General features: G+C 43.7%; 1 protein-coding gene across 1 annotated transcript in view; it reads right to left on the reverse strand.

Moving 5' to 3' along the window:
• KIAA1549L (KIAA1549 like) overlaps window positions 1-22,132 on the reverse strand; it is a gene marked incomplete at both ends in the record, with an annotated part of 230,659 nt that overhangs the window by 48,015 nt on the left and 160,512 nt on the right. Inside the window, 5 exons of the mRNA XM_084254514.1 lie at window positions 2,928-3,055; window positions 7,493-7,683; window positions 13,188-13,351; window positions 16,402-16,573; window positions 21,935-22,086. Of these exons, the coding sequence (XP_084110640.1) occupies window positions 2,928-3,055; window positions 7,493-7,683; window positions 13,188-13,351; window positions 16,402-16,573; window positions 21,935-22,086 (807 nt within the window). The remainder of the gene's footprint in view (window positions 1-2,927; window positions 3,056-7,492; window positions 7,684-13,187; window positions 13,352-16,401; window positions 16,574-21,934; window positions 22,087-22,132) is intronic.

A 22,132-nucleotide genomic window follows, 5' to 3' on the forward strand; every position in this document is an offset into this window, starting at 1 on the left:
GAGTAAGGGGTCTGGGACTGCTCACTCCCTCCTTTTCTATGGATTAAATGTGGGGGGGGGGGTAAGACATCTTATAAATGTGTACTTACTGATAGAGGGGTCTGTATATATTGCATTTTTGAGCAAGAAAAAGGGTGTAGGACAATACATACATTGATCTTGTTTTATAAAACAAAGCAAAGCATTACAACAAAAGACAAAAGATACATGTGTATCTTTTATATGCCTACGAAAAAGGTCTAAGAAAGCCAGGGACTGAGTTAGTCAAGGACATGGGCCTCGGGGGATGGCAGACTTTGACTTGACTTTGCATATTTCCAGGAAGTATATAAAGGCAGCAGGAGGAGGGGAGCATGACTTAGTTAAAACAACTGAAGGATAAGGTGATAGGAAGTGATATGAGGTTATGGGAAGAGATTTTCTTTTTCCTAGAAAAGAGATAATCTCACATGTGTATAGATTTTCTTTTCTTTTTCTTTTCTGTCTAGAGAAAGAAAATTTATTGAGAAGACAAGGAACAGAAATAAAATGGGACTCCCAGGCCGGTGGAACCAGGCCAGGCAGGGGTAAGGAAGCCTGTTCATAGATCTTCACCAAGCAAAGGAGTAGCTGATGGTCGCAGACAATGGAAGAGAAAGAAAGCAGCAGGGAAGCTGAGGACAGGCTCTGAACTTGGAGGGTGCCTTAGCGTGCGCGCTCCACTGTCTCAGCACGCACTCTGGGCAGAAAGAAAAGAAACTTGCTAAGTTTGGGTCACCCTTAACAAGTCAGTGTCCTCTGGCTTTTGTGTTTGCTTGGCAGAGAGCTGACAGGCAGGATTTCTGGGGAGGTACCAGGAAGGGCAGATACGCCAGGAAAATCCACATGTCAACCTGGATGCTGGGGAGGAAAGCACAATTTCTGTTCACGGGCATGGGGAAATCAGGAGAAGGAAAATAGTCAAGAGTCAAATCGGTATGACAAACAAGTGCATTATATAATGCTTGGAAACGGGAACAGGCACCACATTTTCCCTGCAGAAGACAAAGAGTATGTCTTTTCTTCCTTTCCTTTTTGGGTCAGAAAAACTAAATAAGGCAGCTTTCCTGCCCACTTGTGACTATGCAGGTGCCTTTTTCTCTTTTTCCTAATGAACCTGTCCTTTCAAAATGTAAATAACGGCCTCCCTGGTGGCCCAGGGGTTAAAGTCTCAGCGCTATCAAGTTATCACCAGATATCACGAGCCACTGGCACAGAAGAACTTTCCCTTGTAACAGGGTGGTCCCCAGGAAAAGGGGAGGTTCCAGGTTCCCTGCCCCACCCAAAGGAGGGTGGAGCTGAGCAGGGAGGGAAGAAGCTGCAGAGGAGACTGAGGAAGGAAGGAAGCAGCATGGAGAGCAAGAAGGAGACCAGGAGGAGGCACACGGAGCAGAGAGACATGCGAAGAAGCTGTGCTTGCTTCTTGGCCCTGGACTGGTTGAAACAGACGTGGGTGAAAGACCCGTGGGGAGGTTAACCATGGCAGCTTTTATTTTGATTTTGATTTTGCTCTTTTCTTCCCAGACTTGTCTGACAGTTTCTGACCCTTTTCTATGGGTCCCTGCTGGAAGGTGCTTTGGACTTGTGGCAGGATTTCAGGCTTGCTCTGGGTCATTCCTGTTTGACTGGACTTTTATCAATGAGGGGATGGGTAACTTCGGATGCTTGATTTTAAAACTATATTCTTTGTATTTTCTTTGTTGCACACTAATTGTATTAAAGTTCCTTTCCATTGAAGGTCTTATGTGTTTTGTGTTGATGTGGTAGATGGCAGAGCCTATTAGAGCAGGCAGGTTTGGGGGTTCTGAGGTGCCCTTCTCCCTGCCTTGTAACACCCTCAGCAGTATATTTCAGTAGATTCACCTGTTCTGCTCCCCACTCTGTCTCTGGTGAATCCTCTCACCCCCTGCACCTCTGGCCTACACCCCAGTTCTTATATGCATAAGTAAATAAATCTTTTAAAAAATAAAATGTAAAAAGAAAAATGAAATAAGGAAGTGCCACTTGAAAACTAAAGAATATTCTGGTACTAGCTTCAAGGGAGAGGCCCTGAGTGGTACTTTATCAAATTCTGATTTTTCACTGGGTGTGTCTATAACCCTCTGAAACCCACAATGAATTTTCCTGATCTGAGAGACAGCATTGGGTACTTAATCCTGGGCTCCAGCAAGCCAGCATCACACCGTGGAAGGAGGGAGTGGAGATGAGGGTCAGAACAAAGGAGGGATCAGGAGGCTGTGTGATGGTGTCCAGCAGATGCCCTCTGTACCCCGGGCCATAGCACAGTGTGGTAGCTCTGATGGCTTAAAATAAACCCCAACCCCCCAAGTGTTACAGGGACGAAAAAGATCCATGTGAGAAACTAAACAGTTGTGTTTCCCTGGAGAATAAAGGCGGAAGCATAAGCTGATTTTTATGATGACAGACTTATTACTGTGTTATTTTTCTTGGGAGAGGTGGATTTGCAATATCTGGACTTGCTGGCATAGACTGAACCCCTGAAATTTGTCAGGGGAGGGTCAGGACAAGGAAACGAAGGGAATCTCCAAGACAAGCAGCATTTCAGAGCCCTGCATTCTAGGGGACAGAAATCACCTTGATTCACCCAGCAATTAGAAAAATCTTTGAGCAAACATTAGACCATCCTGCAGAGGGTTTTTCAAAGGCATTGCACAATTCCCTAACAACAGGGGGCAGAAGGAAGAGAGAGGAGTAATTCAGAGAAGAAAGTGGTAAGGTGATACTCCCAAGAGGCAGATGGAAGATTCCTGGTCTTTGTAGGGCACAGCAGACAGAGGCACTGAGGATGAACGCTCACTGGCATGTGGGTGTGTGTGCTGGCATGCACGGTGTGTGTGCAAGTGTGCAGGGGTGGGCTCAAGGTGGTCCTGGGCAGGGCAGACTCTCACCATTTCTCTTTCGAGCCTCCTCCTTTGTCACTTTCTGCTGTGCCATTACATTCTGGGGCGAGTGCTTCCCCAAGCTGGGCTTCCCTGATTCGTTGCTGATGACAGAGCCGTTCTCACTGGGCGACCTGCTGGAGGTAACCATAACAACAAGGAGATGGTAAGTTTTGACTAGAGCAGCCTCTCTCAAGGTTATTTTATGTGCAGCATATGGCGGTAGGCTTTCATTCTGGTTTTTATCTACAAAGAAGAAATGATACAAGGAAGGCAAAGAGAAGCTGCACGCTATATGGGAAGCAGCGGGTTGTTCTGAAGTGCATTTACCAGTGCTCGGCTCTGCAGAGAAGTTTAGTGAGCAAAGACCTCAACTCCCATCGCTTCTTTATTAACACCCACCCCCATGCCTCCACCCTCATCCCGGGGCTACAAAAACAGTGGCAATGAGGTTTGTATACCTTGCTCTCTTTTTAAAAAATAAAGCACTTTGGGTAGTGTGATAGATTCACATGGCATCTTCAGGGATATGCATAAACATAGTTCTCTTTGATTATTCTCTTTATAGAAGATCGTTTGACTATTAAAGATTAAGTCACTCTACCACCGAGTTCTCCATTCTCTCACACATACTTACACACACACAAACACGTTCTTTAACTGTGCTAACTGGCAACTGCTTACATGTGAAACTACCAATGTGAGCTATACGTTCATTCAGGAAAAATTTTATGTGTACCTACTATGTGCCAGCATTGTGCCAGGTATACTGACACAGAGACACCACCCTCACTCTCCCAGAGTCTCAAGGCACCTCTGAGATTGATTCTCCATCCTCACCCATTCATACCAGGGGCAAGATGGGGAAGCCAGAAACAGAAGTGTGCTGGGTTTGCTCTTGGGTCTGGTGTCTTAAAAATCTTCCCAAATAATCAGAGATTCCCACAGTTAGATTAACTCAAATGGAGGTGAGGTAATGACACAGGCTGCCTTCGACTAAATTATATTTTTAGGGTAAAAACTATGCATCAAATGTAGAAATCATTTAGCAATATAGGAATTGTTTTCTTTATTTGTTCTGTATTTCTATATTTTTTCATAAAGCTTAATAAAAAAGTGAGGATAATTGAATTTGATAACCAAGAATAGACTCCTTGCCAATTCAAAAATTGCTTGTTCAAAGAAAAAATTTAAGAAATGTTTATACAATTTAAACCACTCCACTAGATGGGTGGAAAAGAACTATTATTATTCCTTCTAGCAGTGTTATGTTAATATCCTAATATTAGTAATTCTATCTATTTCTTTTCAGTGTCCTCTACATAGGTGATAAGTTAACATGCTTTTATTGTATTTGGCAAACATAGTGAAAGTAATTTCATAGGTAGTTCTACTTGCCAGCCAATTCAAATAAATCCTCAATGGCTTCTCTGTATGTTTCATCTCTCCATGCTGGGGTAAACTGTTGTAATAGTCACCTTCTTGTAACCAATAGTCACCTTCTTGTAACCAAGTTTTGGGGTTTTCTGCTCCCATGGTGATGCTAGACTTGACCATTGTCTTGCTTTGCCAAACAGATTAGCAAGTGTGACACAAGCAGCAACTTGAGATGCGCTTACACTTTGGGGTTTGTTTTCTTCCTGCCCCAGGAACTCTGTGACCATCTTGTAAAAAAGCCAGGACTAGGCTGCCAGAAGATGAGACCAGGTGCTAAGAGTCCCACGTCTGGCCACCCCAGACAAGACTGTCATCAACAAGCCAGTACAGCTGACGTCAGTCACCCTTAACTCAGATCAGAAGAACCACCCAGCTGAACTCAGCCCAAACTGCTGACCCGCAAAAAATCATGAGCTAAATAAATGGTTGTTTATGCTAAGATCGGTTTGTTATGGAACAATAGATAACTAATCTACATGCCCTCAACCACATGCCCTGTAATCCAACCTTCTGCTCCTCTGCACCTCTTTCTGTGGTACCCAAAGCACCTGAGGAAAAACACACATTCTTGTTGACTCTAATACAGCATTTAGTGTATTTTTGATACAGACAATCCTTCCTTGGCTTCTTGGATTCCACTTTTGCTTTGTTCTCTTCAGGCCTTTCTTCCTGATACTTTTCAGTTGCCTCACTGATTTGTCTTCATTTCTGGATCTCTAATCATTACAGTGCCCCAGTGGTCAGTTTTGGTGCTCGTTTCTGTCAATACTCTCATAGGTGATCCCATCCACTCTCATAGCTTTACGTAACTAATGACTGACAACTTCTAGATTTATGTTTCTGCCCTGAGCCTCTTTTCTGAGCTCCTGACTCATATGGATAACTGAGGTCTCAAATTTTCCATTTGCATGTTTGGTGGACATCTCGTACCTAATAAGCCCATGTCCAAACTCATGATGTCCCCTACTAACTCTTCTCATCATTCTTCCCAGATCTCACAACAATCTATCAACAAATCTTGTCAGCTTTATCTTCAAAATCTCTCTCCAATGCAGTTGTTCCCACATCACCATGTCTACCCCCCTATCTCTTACTGGGACAACCACAACAGCCTCCTAACAGGTCTCCCTACTTCTACTCTACTTCTCTATGATCTATTTTCCACACAGTAGCCAGAGGGAGACTTTATATCACCAAGTCGCATCACGTCACTGTTATTCACAAAAGCCTCCAACGACTTCTGATTTCTATTCATAATCAAATTCCAAGTTCTGACTTTGGTCTGCTGAGCCTGAATGAACAACTTCAGGCAAATTCTCAGATGCACCCGCTACTACCGTCTCTAAGTTCACGCTAGCCTCCTTGCTCTTCTGTCAGCATATTAAGAAGTTCCCTCCTCCGGGATTTACACATACTGTTCTGTCTGCTTGGAACATTTTCCCCCCCAGATAGCCTCAAGGCTCATGTGCCATTTCAATCAGGTCTTTCTTAAATGTGACTTTATCAGAGGGGCCTTCTCTGACTTCTTATCTAAACTAGCATCATATCCCCCTCTGCCTCTCTATCCCCTTACCATGCTTTGGTTTTCTTCTTTATATCATCACCACCTAACCTATGACACAGCCATTTCTCTATTTGTTTAATGTCTATCTCTTCCCATAATACTGCAAGCCCTGTGAGAAGAGGGACTTTGTCTATAGCACCAGTACCTGGTCAAAAGTAAATACTCTGTAACATGTATGAGGTGAAGGGAAGGAAGGAAGCAGGGAGAATGTAGCTTTTCCTGTCTCCACTGTGATCTCAAGGGCAGAAGAAGGGGGTTGGCAATGGGAGTTGGTTTAGCCAGCCAACAGGGTTTCCACGTGGTTACTACCTCATTAGAAGCCTATTGCAGGGGCCTCCCCAGTAGCGCAGCGGTTGAGCGCTGGGTTGCGAAGCTGCCCGCGGCCTCTGCAGCGCCGGTTCGATCCCCGGCTGCTCCCCGGCCACCGGAGGAGGGTCCCACATGGTGCGCAGACCTCTCCTGCCGCCCGCTGCTCCCCTCAGCAGTGTACTTCGGTCCTTCTGCCTGCTCTGCTCCCCGCTCTGGCTCTGGTGAATTCTCTCACCCTCCCGCGCTTCTGACTGTACCCAGTGCATGTATAAACAAGCAAACAAACAAATAAATAAATAAAACATGCCTCTATTAAGAAAAAAAAAATTAAAAAAAAAAAAAAGAAGCCTATTGCAAAGTCCCTAAAACTTGTGTCTGGTCTCTAGCGTAACTGCTCTCATCTATCATCCATATTGCCACCAGAGCAGTCTTTCTAAATGCAGACTGGACATCACTGCCTCCTGAAGAACTTTCCATGGTTTCCCACTGCCTGGAGAATAAAGGTCAAATTCCCCAGCCTGGCCATTAAGACCCTTTACGTTTTAATCTACCATCTGTACCCTTCACTGCATCCCAACCACCATGAAGGAAATGCCAGCAACAGAGGCCCTCAGCTCTTTCAGACTGCACACCTTTATCTCTTCCCACTACTGACATCCCACTCGCCCTGCAAGGCCCAGCTAACACTTGCCTTCCTCCATGACATGTTCCCTCCTCAGAAGGCAGGTCCTCCCTCTCTCTTTCCCACAGTACTTTGTCCATGATCCCCCATGAGCACCCACAGATCATACTTGATATTCCAACTATTTACCTCTCTGTCTCTCCATCATGAGACCCTTGGGGTCAGACACCCATCTTAAGCTTTTCTGCGGTGCCACCAAAGCCCATCAAAGTGCTCAAAAATGGTTTGTGAACTAAAATCATAAGTTTCTAGAGAAATTGCCAGATAAAACACAACTATACTTAATTAAAGGCACTGCTTTTAAGATAAATTTAAAAATTCAAGTGTGACGTCAGTGTCAAACTTATAACAAATAGCAGAGCTGAATATCTGCTCTTGGGGTTGACCTGTACTATAAAACCTGGTTTACAAGAAGCAGGTAGTGCGATTCCTATGGATGAGATCCCTCAGTCTCCTCTTCAAAACAAACATGAAGGGGAATTATTAAAGAGAACAGTGGAATTAATTTGAGGACTTCAGCTGCTCCCACCATCAATTATTTCTCTCGCTGACACAGAGAGGCAGAAGTGGGCCCGTGCCTACCTCTTTCGGGTTTCTGTAGACTTGGCTGTCTTGATGGTGCTTCCATCATGAGCGACGTCCCTTTCCTGCGAAGTAGGGGCATCTCGAGTAGGGAGAGGGAGCACCACCGTTTCCTGAGTCACAGGGATGACCTCCTCATCCGCCCCTTGCTGGCCCAGGTGCTGCTTGGCATAGTCGAAGCCTTGCACAGGCTGTAAAGAGAGAAAAGATTTGCTCACTGGCAAAGTGAGACTCTAGAGGCAACTATGAGAGAAGGCAGGAGGGACGGTGCATGGGGTGGGACCACACTTCGCTTTGTGAAGACAAGAGTTAACTCAACTCTCTACCATAATTTCTCTCTCTGCAAAATCAGTAACCATGTTAATTTCACGAAGCCACAGAATCTTTATAGAGAAAACTTATTCAGAAAAGTAAACAGTGTAAACAAGCTAATATGTTTGTGAGAACAAATTTCTTTCAAGGGCTTAAGACCACTAACTTTAATTCACTGGTTATGGCTAATTCGAAACACTTCTTGATGCATTAGACATGTCCTGTGCCATCTCCTGCCTAGGAATATCCTGTCATCCCTACTTTCAAGTAGCTTTTTGTGTACTAAGAGGTGTGTGACTTTGCCATGTCCTTTGGACTTAGAACTTCAGTTTTCTCAAATGAGAAACAGAGATAATGGTATCTGCTTTACCTCCACCACCATGGAGTGAGAAAGGGGATCAGGCCTGAACACAGAGAAAACTGCTACCCAGTGAGAGGCAGGACAATCCTTAATGATGAAACAGAATTTAGGGAATCACTCTTTAATCCAAGCCTCTCCCTTAGGCAGGCTGGCTCTCCTATAATTCATTACTAGGAAATTAGCAAGACTTTTATGGCATGAAGTCTGAAGTCTCAATAGGCCAGCTGTGAACATAAGCCAATGGACAGCAATTACTCGTGGGGTAATAAAAAAAAAAAACCAAGAAGCGTGTTTAAACAATTCTTAGGAGTGTCTCTATTCTGTTTTATAGTCCAAAGCAGCACAATTCTGTTCCTTCCCAGGTCCATCCTGGACAAGCTTATCTCCCTTAAAAACACATCAGGTCATGCCACACCATCGTTAAAAATGCCTCATGGTAACCAAATTCTTTAGCGAAACATTTAAAGTCCTTCATATTCCTGCTGAACCCACCTCCCTAGCCTCCTTTTCTGCTGGCCCCTTTTCTACTGTACCCCATATGTCCATTATGTGATTCAATTTTCTTCCAAATACTATTATTGCACATTGTTTTGTGCCAGAGACTTCACTTGGTACTGGAGCTAAGGAGACAAATAATAATTGGCCCCCTACCCTTAAGGAGTTCACATTTTCAGCTTTATTTGATATTACCAGTATAGTCCTGAACACATTACATAAATTATGTCATTTCATCCTCTCTGCAGTTCAAGAAGGTAGTATTAATATGATTTCTCCCATTTTAAAGATGAAAAAACTGAGGTTTAGAGGTTAAGCAACTTACCCTGGCTCACATAGCTGGTGTGCAGTAGAGCCAGGATTTGAACCCAGTACTGTGTGACCCAGAACTAGAACATCTAAACCCTGATTAGTGATTCTTCCCACAGCCTCTCCTTGCCTCCACAGCCTCCAACCTGGTTGGTATCTCCTTCTGTACTTGCCTGGCTCCCATGGTGAGACGCTGGCCTACCTGTGAGGAACTGGAAGTTCCCAATGGCAGCTATGACTCCTCAAGAACCTAGCAAGGAGAATGAGCTGCCTTAGCCCTCTTCCCCTTACCTTCCTCCCCTAGCCCCCACTCTCTGGATTTGGCCCCTCACTGTCACAATGAGTTGAAATTGTATCTGTTGGATACTGTAGGAGACTCAGTTGAAGATGAGTAGGCAGATTAAGAGAGAGATTAAGGAGTGATAAATTTAAAAGGTGGTCACTGTTATTAAGTTAATAATGACAATCCTGCATATGTTTACTACTTAGAGCCTGCAAGACACTGACACAGCATTTGCTCTATAGTCCCATGAGGTAAGCAGAGCAAACATCTCCGTCTTCACTTTAATAGGTAAGAGAATAAAGGCTCAGAGTAGTTTGGTGACTTGCCCTAGATCACACAGCTAAGGTATAAAAGACAAGACTAGTTCCTCCTTTCACTTCTACACACAGAGTAGTAATCTTTCAATCTTCAACTTGAAAATCACCTGAGATTAATTAATTGTCCACTTAAACACCTACTACTGACACCATTAAAACAACATCATGAGGTATTTATAGTTACTTCAATAAGTTTTCTAAAACTGCTCAATCAAAATAATTTGCCAAAGTAGACCCATTACTCAGATCTTTTTAGAAGAAAGGCTGTGTAATAAGAAAATCCAATTTGTACCAGGCATAGCTTAAAGTAAATTGCATAACTCACTTCATCCTCACAACAACCAAACACTGTCATCATCCCCATTTCGCAGATGGGAAAACTGAGGCACAATTACAGGTCATACAGAGAATACAGGAAACAGCAGAAACAGTCAGGCATCTTTAGGGGGTGACTGACCGGTCCAGAGCAGAAGGCTGTGCTAACCATTACAGGCCCTCCAAGCTCCAACCTACATCTGGATCTGGCCCTAACTACTCTCTCGTAGGATTGCCTATTCCAGGAAGACATGTTCTCTTCAATTATATGAAGGGATTCTCTTTAACTCCTTCCATTTAAAAAAAAATAAGCAATTATACAAAGGAGAAAACTGAAAAGAGGCTGTGAATCCGATGACAAATAGTAAAGGGAAGAGAACTAGGAAGAAAGGAAGTGACAAAGGCATAAAGCCTGGCCTTCTTGGGGTGACCATTTTCTCACCATTCTACCCATGAAAGCTCAGTTGACAATGGGAATAGGGTTATACCAGTGGTACCTTGTCTCTGAATGCCCTGGTCGCAGCTCCCAGGAAAGCCACACTCACCTCCTGTTAGCATGTTAAGTGTATTACTGAGTCTCAGCAAGGATCCCCAGGAATGTCCTCTGGCACTGCAGCCTGCATTCTAAACACGCTGTGATGTCACTGGACATGAGGAGACCCATCCTCCTGGTCTATGGATTGGTGGCGAAGGGTAACTCTTTCCACCCGCCTGTCCATCAGCATTAAATGAATTCTGCTCACACACACAAGTGGAGAGAAGTGATGCAGGCAGCCCTCTCTTGTCTCAAACGCTGCAGTGTCCCTGGGTCGCAACGGCAGAGGGACTGCAGTAAGAGGAGGCAGTTCCACCCTGCTGGGTTCCCGTGATAAAAGGGTTTTGGAAATCAAAGTGCGTAGCCCAGCCTTGTTGAGGGAGAAAACAAGCAGCACCACCACACACAAGTGAATTCAATCATCTCGAGGAACATAAATTTGCTTGATTTTCAACATCAGCCAGGTAGCTCTCAGAGCACAATGCACTGGATAGGAACATGAAAGGGGCTATGACGACCCACACACATGAATCTGTCTCTGCCTTCAGAAGGTGTGCTGAAATCCTGTGCTGTCCAGCACAACCCGGCAAATTAATAAAATTGTGGCTGAATCTGTAACACACAGATGCAACTTACAACCTCACTATGGCAGGGTTTGCATTCCTGGGCTCGGATGCAATTAGATTCTGGTAATTACTGTTATGTCTGAAAGGCTTCGGTTGTAACTAAGCTACAATGGAAAGGAAATATCCTTTCTTGGAACAGTTTCATTTTCCACTGCTTGGATAATTACCAACACCTTGTGCTGTGTCTGGAAGTGGATGCCTTGGTGTCAATAGAAACAGAACAACATTCTCTGGGGTTCGGCTCTTTGGTAGACAAAGTGTCCGATCAAACTGCAGCTTCCCAACAGGTAAATGGCCTTAATAAACAATAAAATTCATTTGATTTCTTTTGCTGAAGTGAGGTATAATCAATCACAAAGAACCAGACATGTGTGATGCCTAGAAATCACGATCTCCATGACACGCATTCCAAAGGCCATCAAGTACAAGGGCAATTCACTGTTCCATTGATATACAGGGAGACAAAACTTGGAAGTTCAGAGCTGGAAGAGGGTACTTCCTGCCAAATCTTGGGGTTCAGGAAGGTGTGTAATATATAAAAAGCCCAAAGGCTCAGTCACCACTCTGCTGCTAGTTACTTGAGTTTAGACAAGTCCTGCAGTCTCTTTCCTCTAGGTTTCTCATCAGTAAAACAAAGATGGTAAAACCTGCCCTGAATATAACCTGTCTCATAGGGCTGCTGTGATGAGCTATCGAGGTGACAGCCTAGGAGAGTCTAGCAAATTATAAGGCATTATTAAACACTGGGTATTACAGGTCACCATATTTTCTTCAGGGAGTGTCATGACAGGGGCTGCGTGACTAGAAAGTCAGTGTTCAGAAATTCTTCAGTCAGTTCCCCTCACTGGTGTCAGAAGTAGCTGGCACAGATGTGGGGCTGTGGAATGTGGCTGGGGCTTCCCAGTCACTGTACTGAGACCAGCACAGTGCTGACCATCCAGCCAGGACTTTGCATCTTGTCCATCAGGGAAGCCTTTGAAGATAAGCCACCAGGGCCAATGGAAGAAGGAAAATTCTGAGTGTTTCAAGTGCCCCACAGAGAGGAGCAAGGGGACCTGGTTCAACCACCAGTTCTTCTGCTTACTGTGCGATCTTGAAAGAAAAACTTTTGGGTAAAAGTGGTTTTGATGGCCTCCAAGGCCCTTTCATATCTATGCAGCTACTAGTTTTCCATGCCTCAGTTTCCTCATCTATAAAAAATAATGGTCCTTCCTCAAAGAGTTGCTGTGAGGATAAAATGAGTTGCTATGTGTAAAGAACTTAAAGGCGGGGCCTCCCTGGTAGCACAAGGGGTTAGGCACAGCACTGTGAAGCGGTACGCAGCCTCTGCAGCATGAGTTTGATGCCTAGTGGGCCAGGAAGCTGCCCACATGGCACAGCAGACCTCTCCTGTCTGGCCTGCTGCTCCCCTCAGCAGTGTATTTCAGTGGATCTGCCTCTTCTGCTCCCCACTCTGGTGAATCCTCTCACCCCCTGTCTCTGGTGAATCCTCTCACCCCCTGTCTCTGGTGAATCCTCTCACCCCCTGCACCTCTGGCCTGTACCCCAGTTCTCATGTGCATAAATACATAAATCTTTTAAAAAATATAAAGAATTATGGTGATAAATTTTATGCTACGTATATTTTACCATATATTTTTTTAAAAATTCAAATAAATGTAAAAAATAGTTTTAAAAAAAACTCATGTAATAGAGAATACTTTTGAATCCCCCCCCAAATTCAAATAAATGGTCTCCTTCAAAAAGAGGGTGTGTGAAGATGTTTCTGAAGGTTATTGTACTTTAAAAACCAAGAGGCAGGGCCTCCCCAGTGGCGCAATGGTTGAGTGCTGGGTTGCGAAGCTGCCCGCAGCCTCTGCAGCACCGGTTCGATCCCCAACCACCGGGTGAGGGTCCCACATGGCGCGCAGACCTCTCCTGCCGTGCCCGCTGCTCCCCTCAGCAGTGTACTTCGGTCCTTCTGCCTGCTCTGCTCTCTGCTCTGGCTCTGGTGAATTCTCTCACCCTCCCATGCTTCTGACTGTACCCAGTGCTTGTATAAATAAATAAATATTAAAAAAAAAGACTTAAAAACCAAGAGGCAAAGGGAGGCAGAGTCCCCACAGCCTGGACCCCTGCTCTCCCACCACCACTTACACCGACCTTTGCTCTCTGAGGCAGGTTCATCACGGTGTCCGGCTTGAAGTCGTTCTTGTTCTTCCGGCAGAGCACGGCAGTGATGATGATGATGATGACTGTGACCACAGCGATGGGTGCCAGCACTGCGGCGATGATCCACAGGTTGTTGGGTGGATTTTTCACCACGGCTGTGGGAAGAGCCAGCAGAAAGCACATGACAAGGAGCAGGGGGGAGGTTCCAGGAGGGATGAGAAGTGTGAGGATAACTCTCCTCCCCAATCCCAAGTCATGAGATATTTAAGAGGGTTTGCATCAGAAAGATCTTGCCTTGGGCCAGTGACTCAAGGTCTCTTATCTCAGTTTCCTCACCTGGAAAATGGGGTTATCACTGTGTGACATCAGAGAGACAAGTCTGTGGGGTGCTCTGTGTGTGGCCCCAAGTAGGTGCTCAATAAATGTAAGCCTTTGCTATTATTTAGAAGATGGGTCAAGTCAGTATCAATTTTCCCCACTGGTGTTGTACATGAGTTAAATGAAGAGAGAAGGAATCTGAGAATGAGTGTAGTGTGGAATCAGGGGCAAAGGTCACAGAGAGATGACCCTAAATATTGTTGTGAAGTTACTCTCTGAGCAATGAATAAAATTTAACTCAGTGGATGGAGCCCACCAACCCCCATGGGGAAGCCTGGAAATGCCGCAGTCTAATCAAAAAGATTAAAGCCACAGTAAAGAAAAGAGTAACCAAAGCAATTGTCAGTAGGAACATTGTGTTACAGTAAGTGTCTCTAGAAGAGGAGGGAAGGAATTAGCTTGTAAAGGGCAACAGGTCACACTCTTCATCAAGATAAAGGTTGGGGTTACACAGGAATATACATTTGTCAAAATTCATCAAGTAGTTTCCTTAAGAGGAGTGCATTTCACCACATATAAATTATACCTAGGAACAACATAAATATACTGAGGAAGAGCTTAGGGTTGAAGTCTCCTGATGGTTGCAACTTTGAAATATATAATAAATTAAATGGAATAACGGATGGGCAAAGGCATAGACAGATGAACTGATGTGTGTTAATGAAAAGATAGTAAAATGCTAACTGTGGAATCCAGGTGGTGGGAACATGGGTATTCAGTTTTTGGTAAGCTGGATTAGGAAAATTTTGGGAAAAAACTCGATGTAAGATGATTGAGACTCCCTCATGATCATGGGCAAGGAAGCTTGGAACACTTTGGTTCAACTGAAAGGATTAGAATAAAGAAAACAGTAACCACAGGAATTGCATAGGAAGAAAGAGTTCTTAGAAGGGAATGGGGTCTGCAGGAAATACAGAAAAACAGAACCAAAGCACAGACAACAACTTGTCTGTGCCAGAGGAATGTCATTGCTCCTTCAGTCTGACCCAGCGCCACGGCCCTCCCCTTACATCCCATTGCCTTAAGCCCTTGTTTGGGTCTCACACCTGGATGAACCACCACACTAGTCCTGCCTCCTCTCCTGGCAGAGACACCACTGACAGAAATAATGGTAAACTCCAGAAATAATGGTAGTTCCAATGATTCTACCTCCTTGCTCAGAAATCTTCAATAGCTCCCACAGCCAATCATAACCTGTCTCCCAAACCTGCCCTCCAAAACCTGTCTCCCAATCAACTCTCTAATCCTCTCTAATCCCATCAATTGCTCTTGGTTCTGTGCTCCCGGCAACAGGAATTTGCTTTCAAACACCCCTGGCATTTTTCCACCTCCATTCTTTGGCTCGTGTGACTCCCTTTTTCTGGAATATATACCCTCTGCTCACTCTGCAGAAGTCTCAGTTAAAAACACACCTTTGAGGAACTCTCCCGCACTGCTGGTGGGAGTGCAAACTGGTCCAACCACTATGGAGAGCTGTGTGGAGATTTCTTCACCTACTAAACATAGAGCTTCCATATGATCCAGCAATTCCATTCCTAGGTATTTACACAAATGGCACAGAAACATTAATTCCAAAGGGCACCTGCATCCCTATGTTGATAGCAGCATTATTTACAATAGCTAAGCTATGGAAACAACCCAAATGCCCAAAAATAGATGACTGGATCAAGAAGATGTGGTACATAGACACAATGGAATATTACTCAGCATTCAAAAAAGATAAACACATGCAGTTTGCAGCAACATGGATGGAGCTAGAAGGGATCATGCTCAGCGAACTAAGTCAGAAAGAAAAAGAAAAATACCAGATGGTCTCACTCATAGCAGGAATTGAGAAAACCTAAATAAAAGACCAGGAAAAAGACTAATCAATACAAAGTAAAAATCAAAATCAACAAGCAACTATAAACCAGAGAAACACTACAAGGGGGGGGGGGTTGCGGGAGGGATGGGGAGAGGAAGGATTAGAGTCAAAATAAGGGGGGGGTGCAATTGTATGGGGAATATAACCATAATGAAAATGCATACATTGTGCAAAGATGAAGAATGATGTAAGAATTATATAAAATAAAATATTAAAAAAAAACCCCACACCTTTGAAGACAGACTAATCCAGAATCATACCTTGGAAGCCTAAGTACCACTTCTGCTAAGCCAGTTATTTAACTTTTCTCAGCCTCTGTTTCCTCATCTGTAATTTGGTGCTGAATAAAGTCACTCCAATGAGAGGAGAGAATGAGAAAACCATGAAAAGCAACAAGAAGAGTAGCTCCCCTGAGAAGGTACTCAAAGCGGCAGTTGTTATTTTTAATATCTGGTCCCTATTCATTCTTTTCAGATGTCCCTTCTAGAAAGTTCTCCCTCTGTCAACCTTGTGTCCTGCCTCCTTGAAGCCCTTTCCTGAAGTCTAATTCTGCATTCAGTCCCTCTCTGCTCCTCAAAGGCAGGGACCACGTCCTGGGCACTTCCACACGTCCTTCAGCACTGAGCACAGCTCATGTAGGACTCCATAAAAGCTTACTGAACCAAATTATTATCTTCCATTCCCCAGCAGACAAATGTAATCTTAGCTATGATGATTTTTCTAGCTGTTCATGAGACTATAATGAAGAAAAAGAGTAGGTAGTACTTGAGGGCAAAGCCATATCATTATTATTTTAATATCCAAAACATACCTCACACAACACAGGAAATAGCTGATTTCAGAAACTTCTAGAACAGAAATGTTTAGTTCTAGAGCCATACACCTGAGTTTAGGGAATCACTTTGATTTGTAGGAAACATTGAATGGCATTAAAAATAATGAATGGAAAAACTGTTCCCTTACGGTCAGCTTGCAGAAGGACAACGTGATGCAGGGTCAAGGCCATCCTTTGGGAGTCAATGGTGCTGAGGATCTTGGCAGCTGCGGTCCCCAGCAAAGGCTTTCCATTGTACAGGGTATAGTAGGTCAGCTCCGCTGGGTCCTTGGGTCCTGGCACTCGCTGCATCTTTACCATCTTTCAGAAAGAGAGAGGTCAGGTTTACAGGGACTCTTGCATCCATAAGACGACCACTGGCAATCAGCAGGCTCTCCTGACTGCTGAAGCCTCCGTGGCTAAGTGGAACCACATATGTATCTTAGACATCGATTTTTGTGTACGTCCCTATCACTAGCATCTCAAGAAGCCCCGCTATCGCTGCAAGGGGAAGCAGATAAGGATTAAACACCTGGAAAGAACAGTCTGAGGCTGAAGAAGAAAACGCTGAAATGGTGATGTCTTCCAGCCTCCAGGGAACTCTGGCCTAATTTGAAAATAGGCCTTCACATTAATTCAGGGCATGTTAGGTTATCCTCAAACAAGATTTCTAATTTCAAATCCTGCAAGTGCCAGAGAAAGAAAAAAAAATGAACTTAAATGTCTGCCATTCAAATCATCTCCGATAAAAGCAGTACTCAGAAAGTCAAAGTTCAGTTTCCAGAATAGGTTTTTTGTTGCTTTTCCTCACTATAAATTATACATATTTGCCAAAGAAAATTTTAAAATACAGAAAAGCAACAAAAAATGAGACAATAAAAAAACCCGTAATCCTTCTGCCACAAATTACTCCTATCATCTAGGAATATTTGTTTCTATTCTTTGTTTTCTCCATACAAATCTTTTATTTATTAAAACTTACAAAATCATTTATCACACTCCTATATGGTATCATATCTTGCGATTTTCACTTACATCCTTAAGTGACTTTAAATATAACAAAAACATAAACATTAATATCTTTCTACATGGAATTCCAATGAATGCCTAGTAAATTTAGCTAGCAAATTCTTTTCACTAAATATTTATACTGTTATAAATTATTATTTATAATTTTCCAGTAGCCTAACAATTGATAATCATTATAAATACATAAAACATAAATTTTAGTGTGTAATGTTCTATTATATGCATGACTCATAAACTTAACCCTTCATTTTTCATATTTAGGATATTATATACACTTTTCACTATTGTAATTAACAATTGAAAAACATTACAGTATAATATATTCCAAACTATATATAACATGTTCATGTTCATGGTTACTAAAAGCTGTTACAAAAATGTTTATAGTAGCATTGTTCAAATAGCAAAAAGAACCCTGAAAATGCAAATGAGTTATTCACACAATGAAATACTATAGAATAGTATAAATGAGTAACCTATGACTAGTTGTGTGAATTTTGGTGACTATAAAAACTTAACACAGAAGAATAGAAACAAATCACAGGCTATAAGTTTTAAAACAACCCAAACCAAGTGATATCCTGTTTTTTGATATACGTGTGGATAAAATCTATACAGAAAATACAGGCATAATTTAATATGAAGTTCAGAAATGCATTCAATTCTGACAGAAAGAAGGGAGTATTTACAATAAGAAAAGACTTCTAGGGTAAGATCAAGGTAATGTTATCACTCTTTGGGTCATGGGTTCTTTGTATTAATGTTCTTTAAGTGCCACATAATGTTACACTCCTTTGTATGTATGCTATACACAGACGTTCAAAACAGATATGATGGCAGTCAAATAAAAAGATTTTAAAATAATCTGATGAGACACTTCACAAAGGAAGATCTCTGAATAGCCAATAAGTATATAAAATGTTCAATGGGAAAATTAAAAATTAAAACCATGAAACACTACTATCATTTCCCAGCATGGACTGACATTACAAAGTGTTAATGAGAATGTGGAGTACCTGGAATTCCACATCTGGTTGGTGGAAATATAAAATGGTATACTTTGGGGGAAGTTTCTTACAGAATTATATACACTGATCCTATGAACCAGCTTCCAAACTGCCATGGCCAGTGAGCCCCTGTGCCCAAGGCAACTTAAAGGACCATTTAAAAGACACTCTGAGAAACACTATTCTTCCCCTTTCATCTTTATGTTTATCTTTATCTCCTCGGAATGAACTTCTAGGATTAAGTTGGGGGCCATCTGAAAGATTCTTGTCTGAATTGCTCTTGTCCTCCAGAAAGGACCTACCCATTCAATCAATTTCCAAGTGCCTATTTCACTCATCCTGAACACTAGACAACACCACATCACCATCTTTGGCTGGTAAAAATGGTATCTGGTGGCCATTAAGACTTGCCTTCCTTTAATTACTAATTAAGTTAAACATTTAAAAATGTCTATTGGTTACATGTATTTCTTCTTGGGGCCTATTTTTCAAATATATCCACTAAAGAAATATATTTAGGGGCCTCCCCAGTGGTGCAAGAGGTTAAGCACCACACTATGAAGCAATCTGCAGCCTCTGCAGCACGAGTTCAATCACCGGCTGGCCAGGGAGCTACCCACATGGCGAAGCAGACTTCTCCTGTCTCACCCGCTGCTCCCCTCATTAGGGGGAAAAGGATGTCCTACAGCTAATTCCATACAGGCTTTGTGGACTCCACCCCCACTCCAGACCATGAGGACATTGGGAAAGACAAATCCCATCACCACCAAAGGGAAGGTTGCTGGAACCTGATGGTGGAGTTAAGTAGCCAGGTTTGGTATAAAACCAGACTCGTGGGCTTTGGTGGGGGGGGGGGGGTTCCCTTTTTTGGCTCTCTGCCAGCTCGCAGCGCTCGGCCAGCTCTCAGAGTGCCTTTGGGTTTCCAGGTCAGTGGATTGGGTAGGACGCATTAAAGACTTTATTTCCCTATTTTCTCCCTGAGTTGTACATTTCCTCATTTCCCTTTCCCTTATAAATAAGCCTTTTATTAACCTTTTGTGTGTGCCTGTAGTGGAGTATTAATAAGCCCCTTTTAAGCGCACGGGTGAGGACCCACAGCCAGGCAACCCGTTTTATATCGGGGCTGCTCCATAACACCCTCAGCAGTGTATTTCAGTCAGTCTGCCTTTTCTGTTCCCCACTCTGTCTCTGGTGAATCCTCTCACCTCCTGCATCTCTGGTCTGTACCCCAGCTCTTGTATGCATAAATAAATAAATCTTTAAAAAAAAAAAAAGATATATCTTCAAATGTTGGACATCTAAATCTCTATATTCATGGAGTTGGCTCCTCTTTTAAAACTGAACCCCAAAGAAAGACCTCTAAGGTAGAAGGATGATGTAAGCTAAATAAAGTGAATTTTAGTTGGGAAACTCAGGCATGTTATTCATGTTCTTCATGGCAGAGGAAATGAGGAAAGTGTTAATACAACCAGATAGAAGGATGTGAGCATTCAAATATCTAATAATTTCACTCAATTTCAATTCAATAGCAAAATCTTATAAATAAGACTTCTCTAAGGGTGATGTTAGAAGGTGATCTACAGCCTCTGTAACTTATTTTACAGAAAGGAACCTGTACTTGCTACACTCAGACTTTCTGGGGGCCAAGCACACTGAATACTCAGAGGGAACCAGACAGAAGACCTCTCACTGGGCCCTTGAGGGCCCAGAGAATGTGTCAGGTTTCTTAAGTTTACTAATAATACCAGGTTCATCAGGTGGCTCTTTCTTGCCCTTCCGCTGAGGCAAATCCCATTTCATTGCCTTCAGTCTCAGGCACTTCCTTTCTGTTATTTGGAGAAATGTGAATTATGGGGCCCACAGGAATCCCATAGAGAAGAAAGGCCTATGCAATTTACCATGATTTACCTTTTGACAAGGCTATCACAGACCACAAAGAGTTTTGGAATCAAAGCAACACCCACTTTGACAAGGGAACAACTTCACCAGCTGAATGGGGGACCCAGAGTTCCCCTCAGGCAAGTGTGTTCCGGAAGATGGGCTGTTTGCATTTTCAAGATTGCCTGGGGATGTGATCTGCAGACAGAGGGTGGTAATGTCTGTAATTTCCTATAAAAACATTTCTTCTTGGACTGTGAGTCCACACATGTGTGTCTGGGGTAAGTTACACCCTAGATGTGGCCAATTACCAGTCAGAAGTTCACACTCCAGGGGCAGTGGGCTAGATTCCAGCTGGGACACCACACTCAGGAGGCAGCTTCCGGTGCACTTCTGTAATCTGGTATCTTGCTCTACCTAGCTTTGTAAATTAGCATAACAAATGTTAGAAAATGCTCTCTTTTAATGAAACTGATGGTATTCCAGATATGTGGACTGGTTGGGACCTGCTACAGACACTCCCATTCTTGCTGGAGCTGGATTAAGGCCCTGGAGAAGCTGAGTCTCTACCTTGGGGATGGCCACTGTCTCTGTGGGTTCCCTCAGCAGTAGACTCAGGAGCGTTGAGGGCTGAGAGTTGACTTGGGAAGTAAAAAGTACTGTCAGGAGTGTGAGGAATGGAGCTAACAAGGAGTGTATTATTCCCAGTTACCACAGCGGGTAGCTAAAGCTTAATTCTATGGGGAAGTTCCAGAAATGATCTAAAACATGCATTTCAGAATTCTCCTAGCCAAGAGGCAAGAGAGGTATTTATATCTCTGCTTCTGGTTAATCCCAGACATTTCCTATCAGCCATGGTGTGGGCAGAGCGGGTTCTGACACCTCAAGAGCAGACAGCCATGGATTCAGGGGTTGGCTGTTGGAACTGGGATTGGCATTGAACTAAATGATAAGGGGGGGGGGCCTCCCTGGTAGCGCAGTGGTTGAGCGCTGGGCTGCGAAGCTGCCCACAGCCTCTGCAGCACAGGTTCGATCCCCAGCCACCGGCAAGTGTCCCACATGGAGCAACAGACCTTTCCTGCAGTGCCCCCTGTTCCCCTCAGCAGTGTGTTTCGTCCATCTGCCTGTTCTGTTCCCGGCTCTGGCTCTGGTGAATTCTCTCACCCTCCTGCGCTTCTGACTGTACCCAGTGCTTGTATAAATAAATAAATCTTAAAAAAAAATAAATGAAATAAATGATACAGGGTCTGGGCAGAGCACCAGTAGTGTCTGCTACAGCTCCCTCACCTAAATCCCTCTGTGGCTGTGTGTCCAGATAAACTTGGAGGGACTCAACAAGAATAGCAAAATCTGGCATCTGGAACATTGACAGCTACATCTCCATTCATGGCAGCAGAGAGAGGCCCGAAGGCACCAAGAGCTGGGGCTTCATCCTACCAGACAGGTTGATGAGCAATTTGTGCTTGTTTATTAAAAACCTTTTGTTTAATAAATATCTGCACATGTGCTGAATCTGTTCTGATGCCTCTTTTCCTTACATTCTATCAATAGTAGTGAGACAGGCAGGGGAGCAATGTGCACCCTCCTTCATGATTTTGATGAAATCCCCCAAAACCTATGAGCATGTCCCAAAATCTATCAGCAGCATTGACTACACACCCCGGGCAGTTTGCAGCATGGCTGCTGCTCTGTGCTTACCATGACTGAGTCTCAGGAAGCATGCTCCCCACATTGATTAGAAGACCCCAGGGGTTTCACGCACACCTACCTGCACCGTGTAGCTTCCCAGGGTGGTGGCCCGCTTAAACCGCCGGCCTTGTTGCTGGGACATCATGAAGAGCTGGGCCAGGCGCTGCTCCATGACCCGGGCAAAGCTCTGGTTGTGCAAGCCCACCAGCGAATTGTCCACGCCCTGCAGCACTGTGAACGCAGAAGCAGAGGAGCTGCTCAGAGGACACTTCTTGAG

Source organism: Talpa europaea, assembly GCF_964194135.1.
Source record: "Talpa europaea genome assembly, chromosome: 1".
Lineage (NCBI taxonomy): Eukaryota > Metazoa > Chordata > Mammalia > Eulipotyphla > Talpidae > Talpa > Talpa europaea.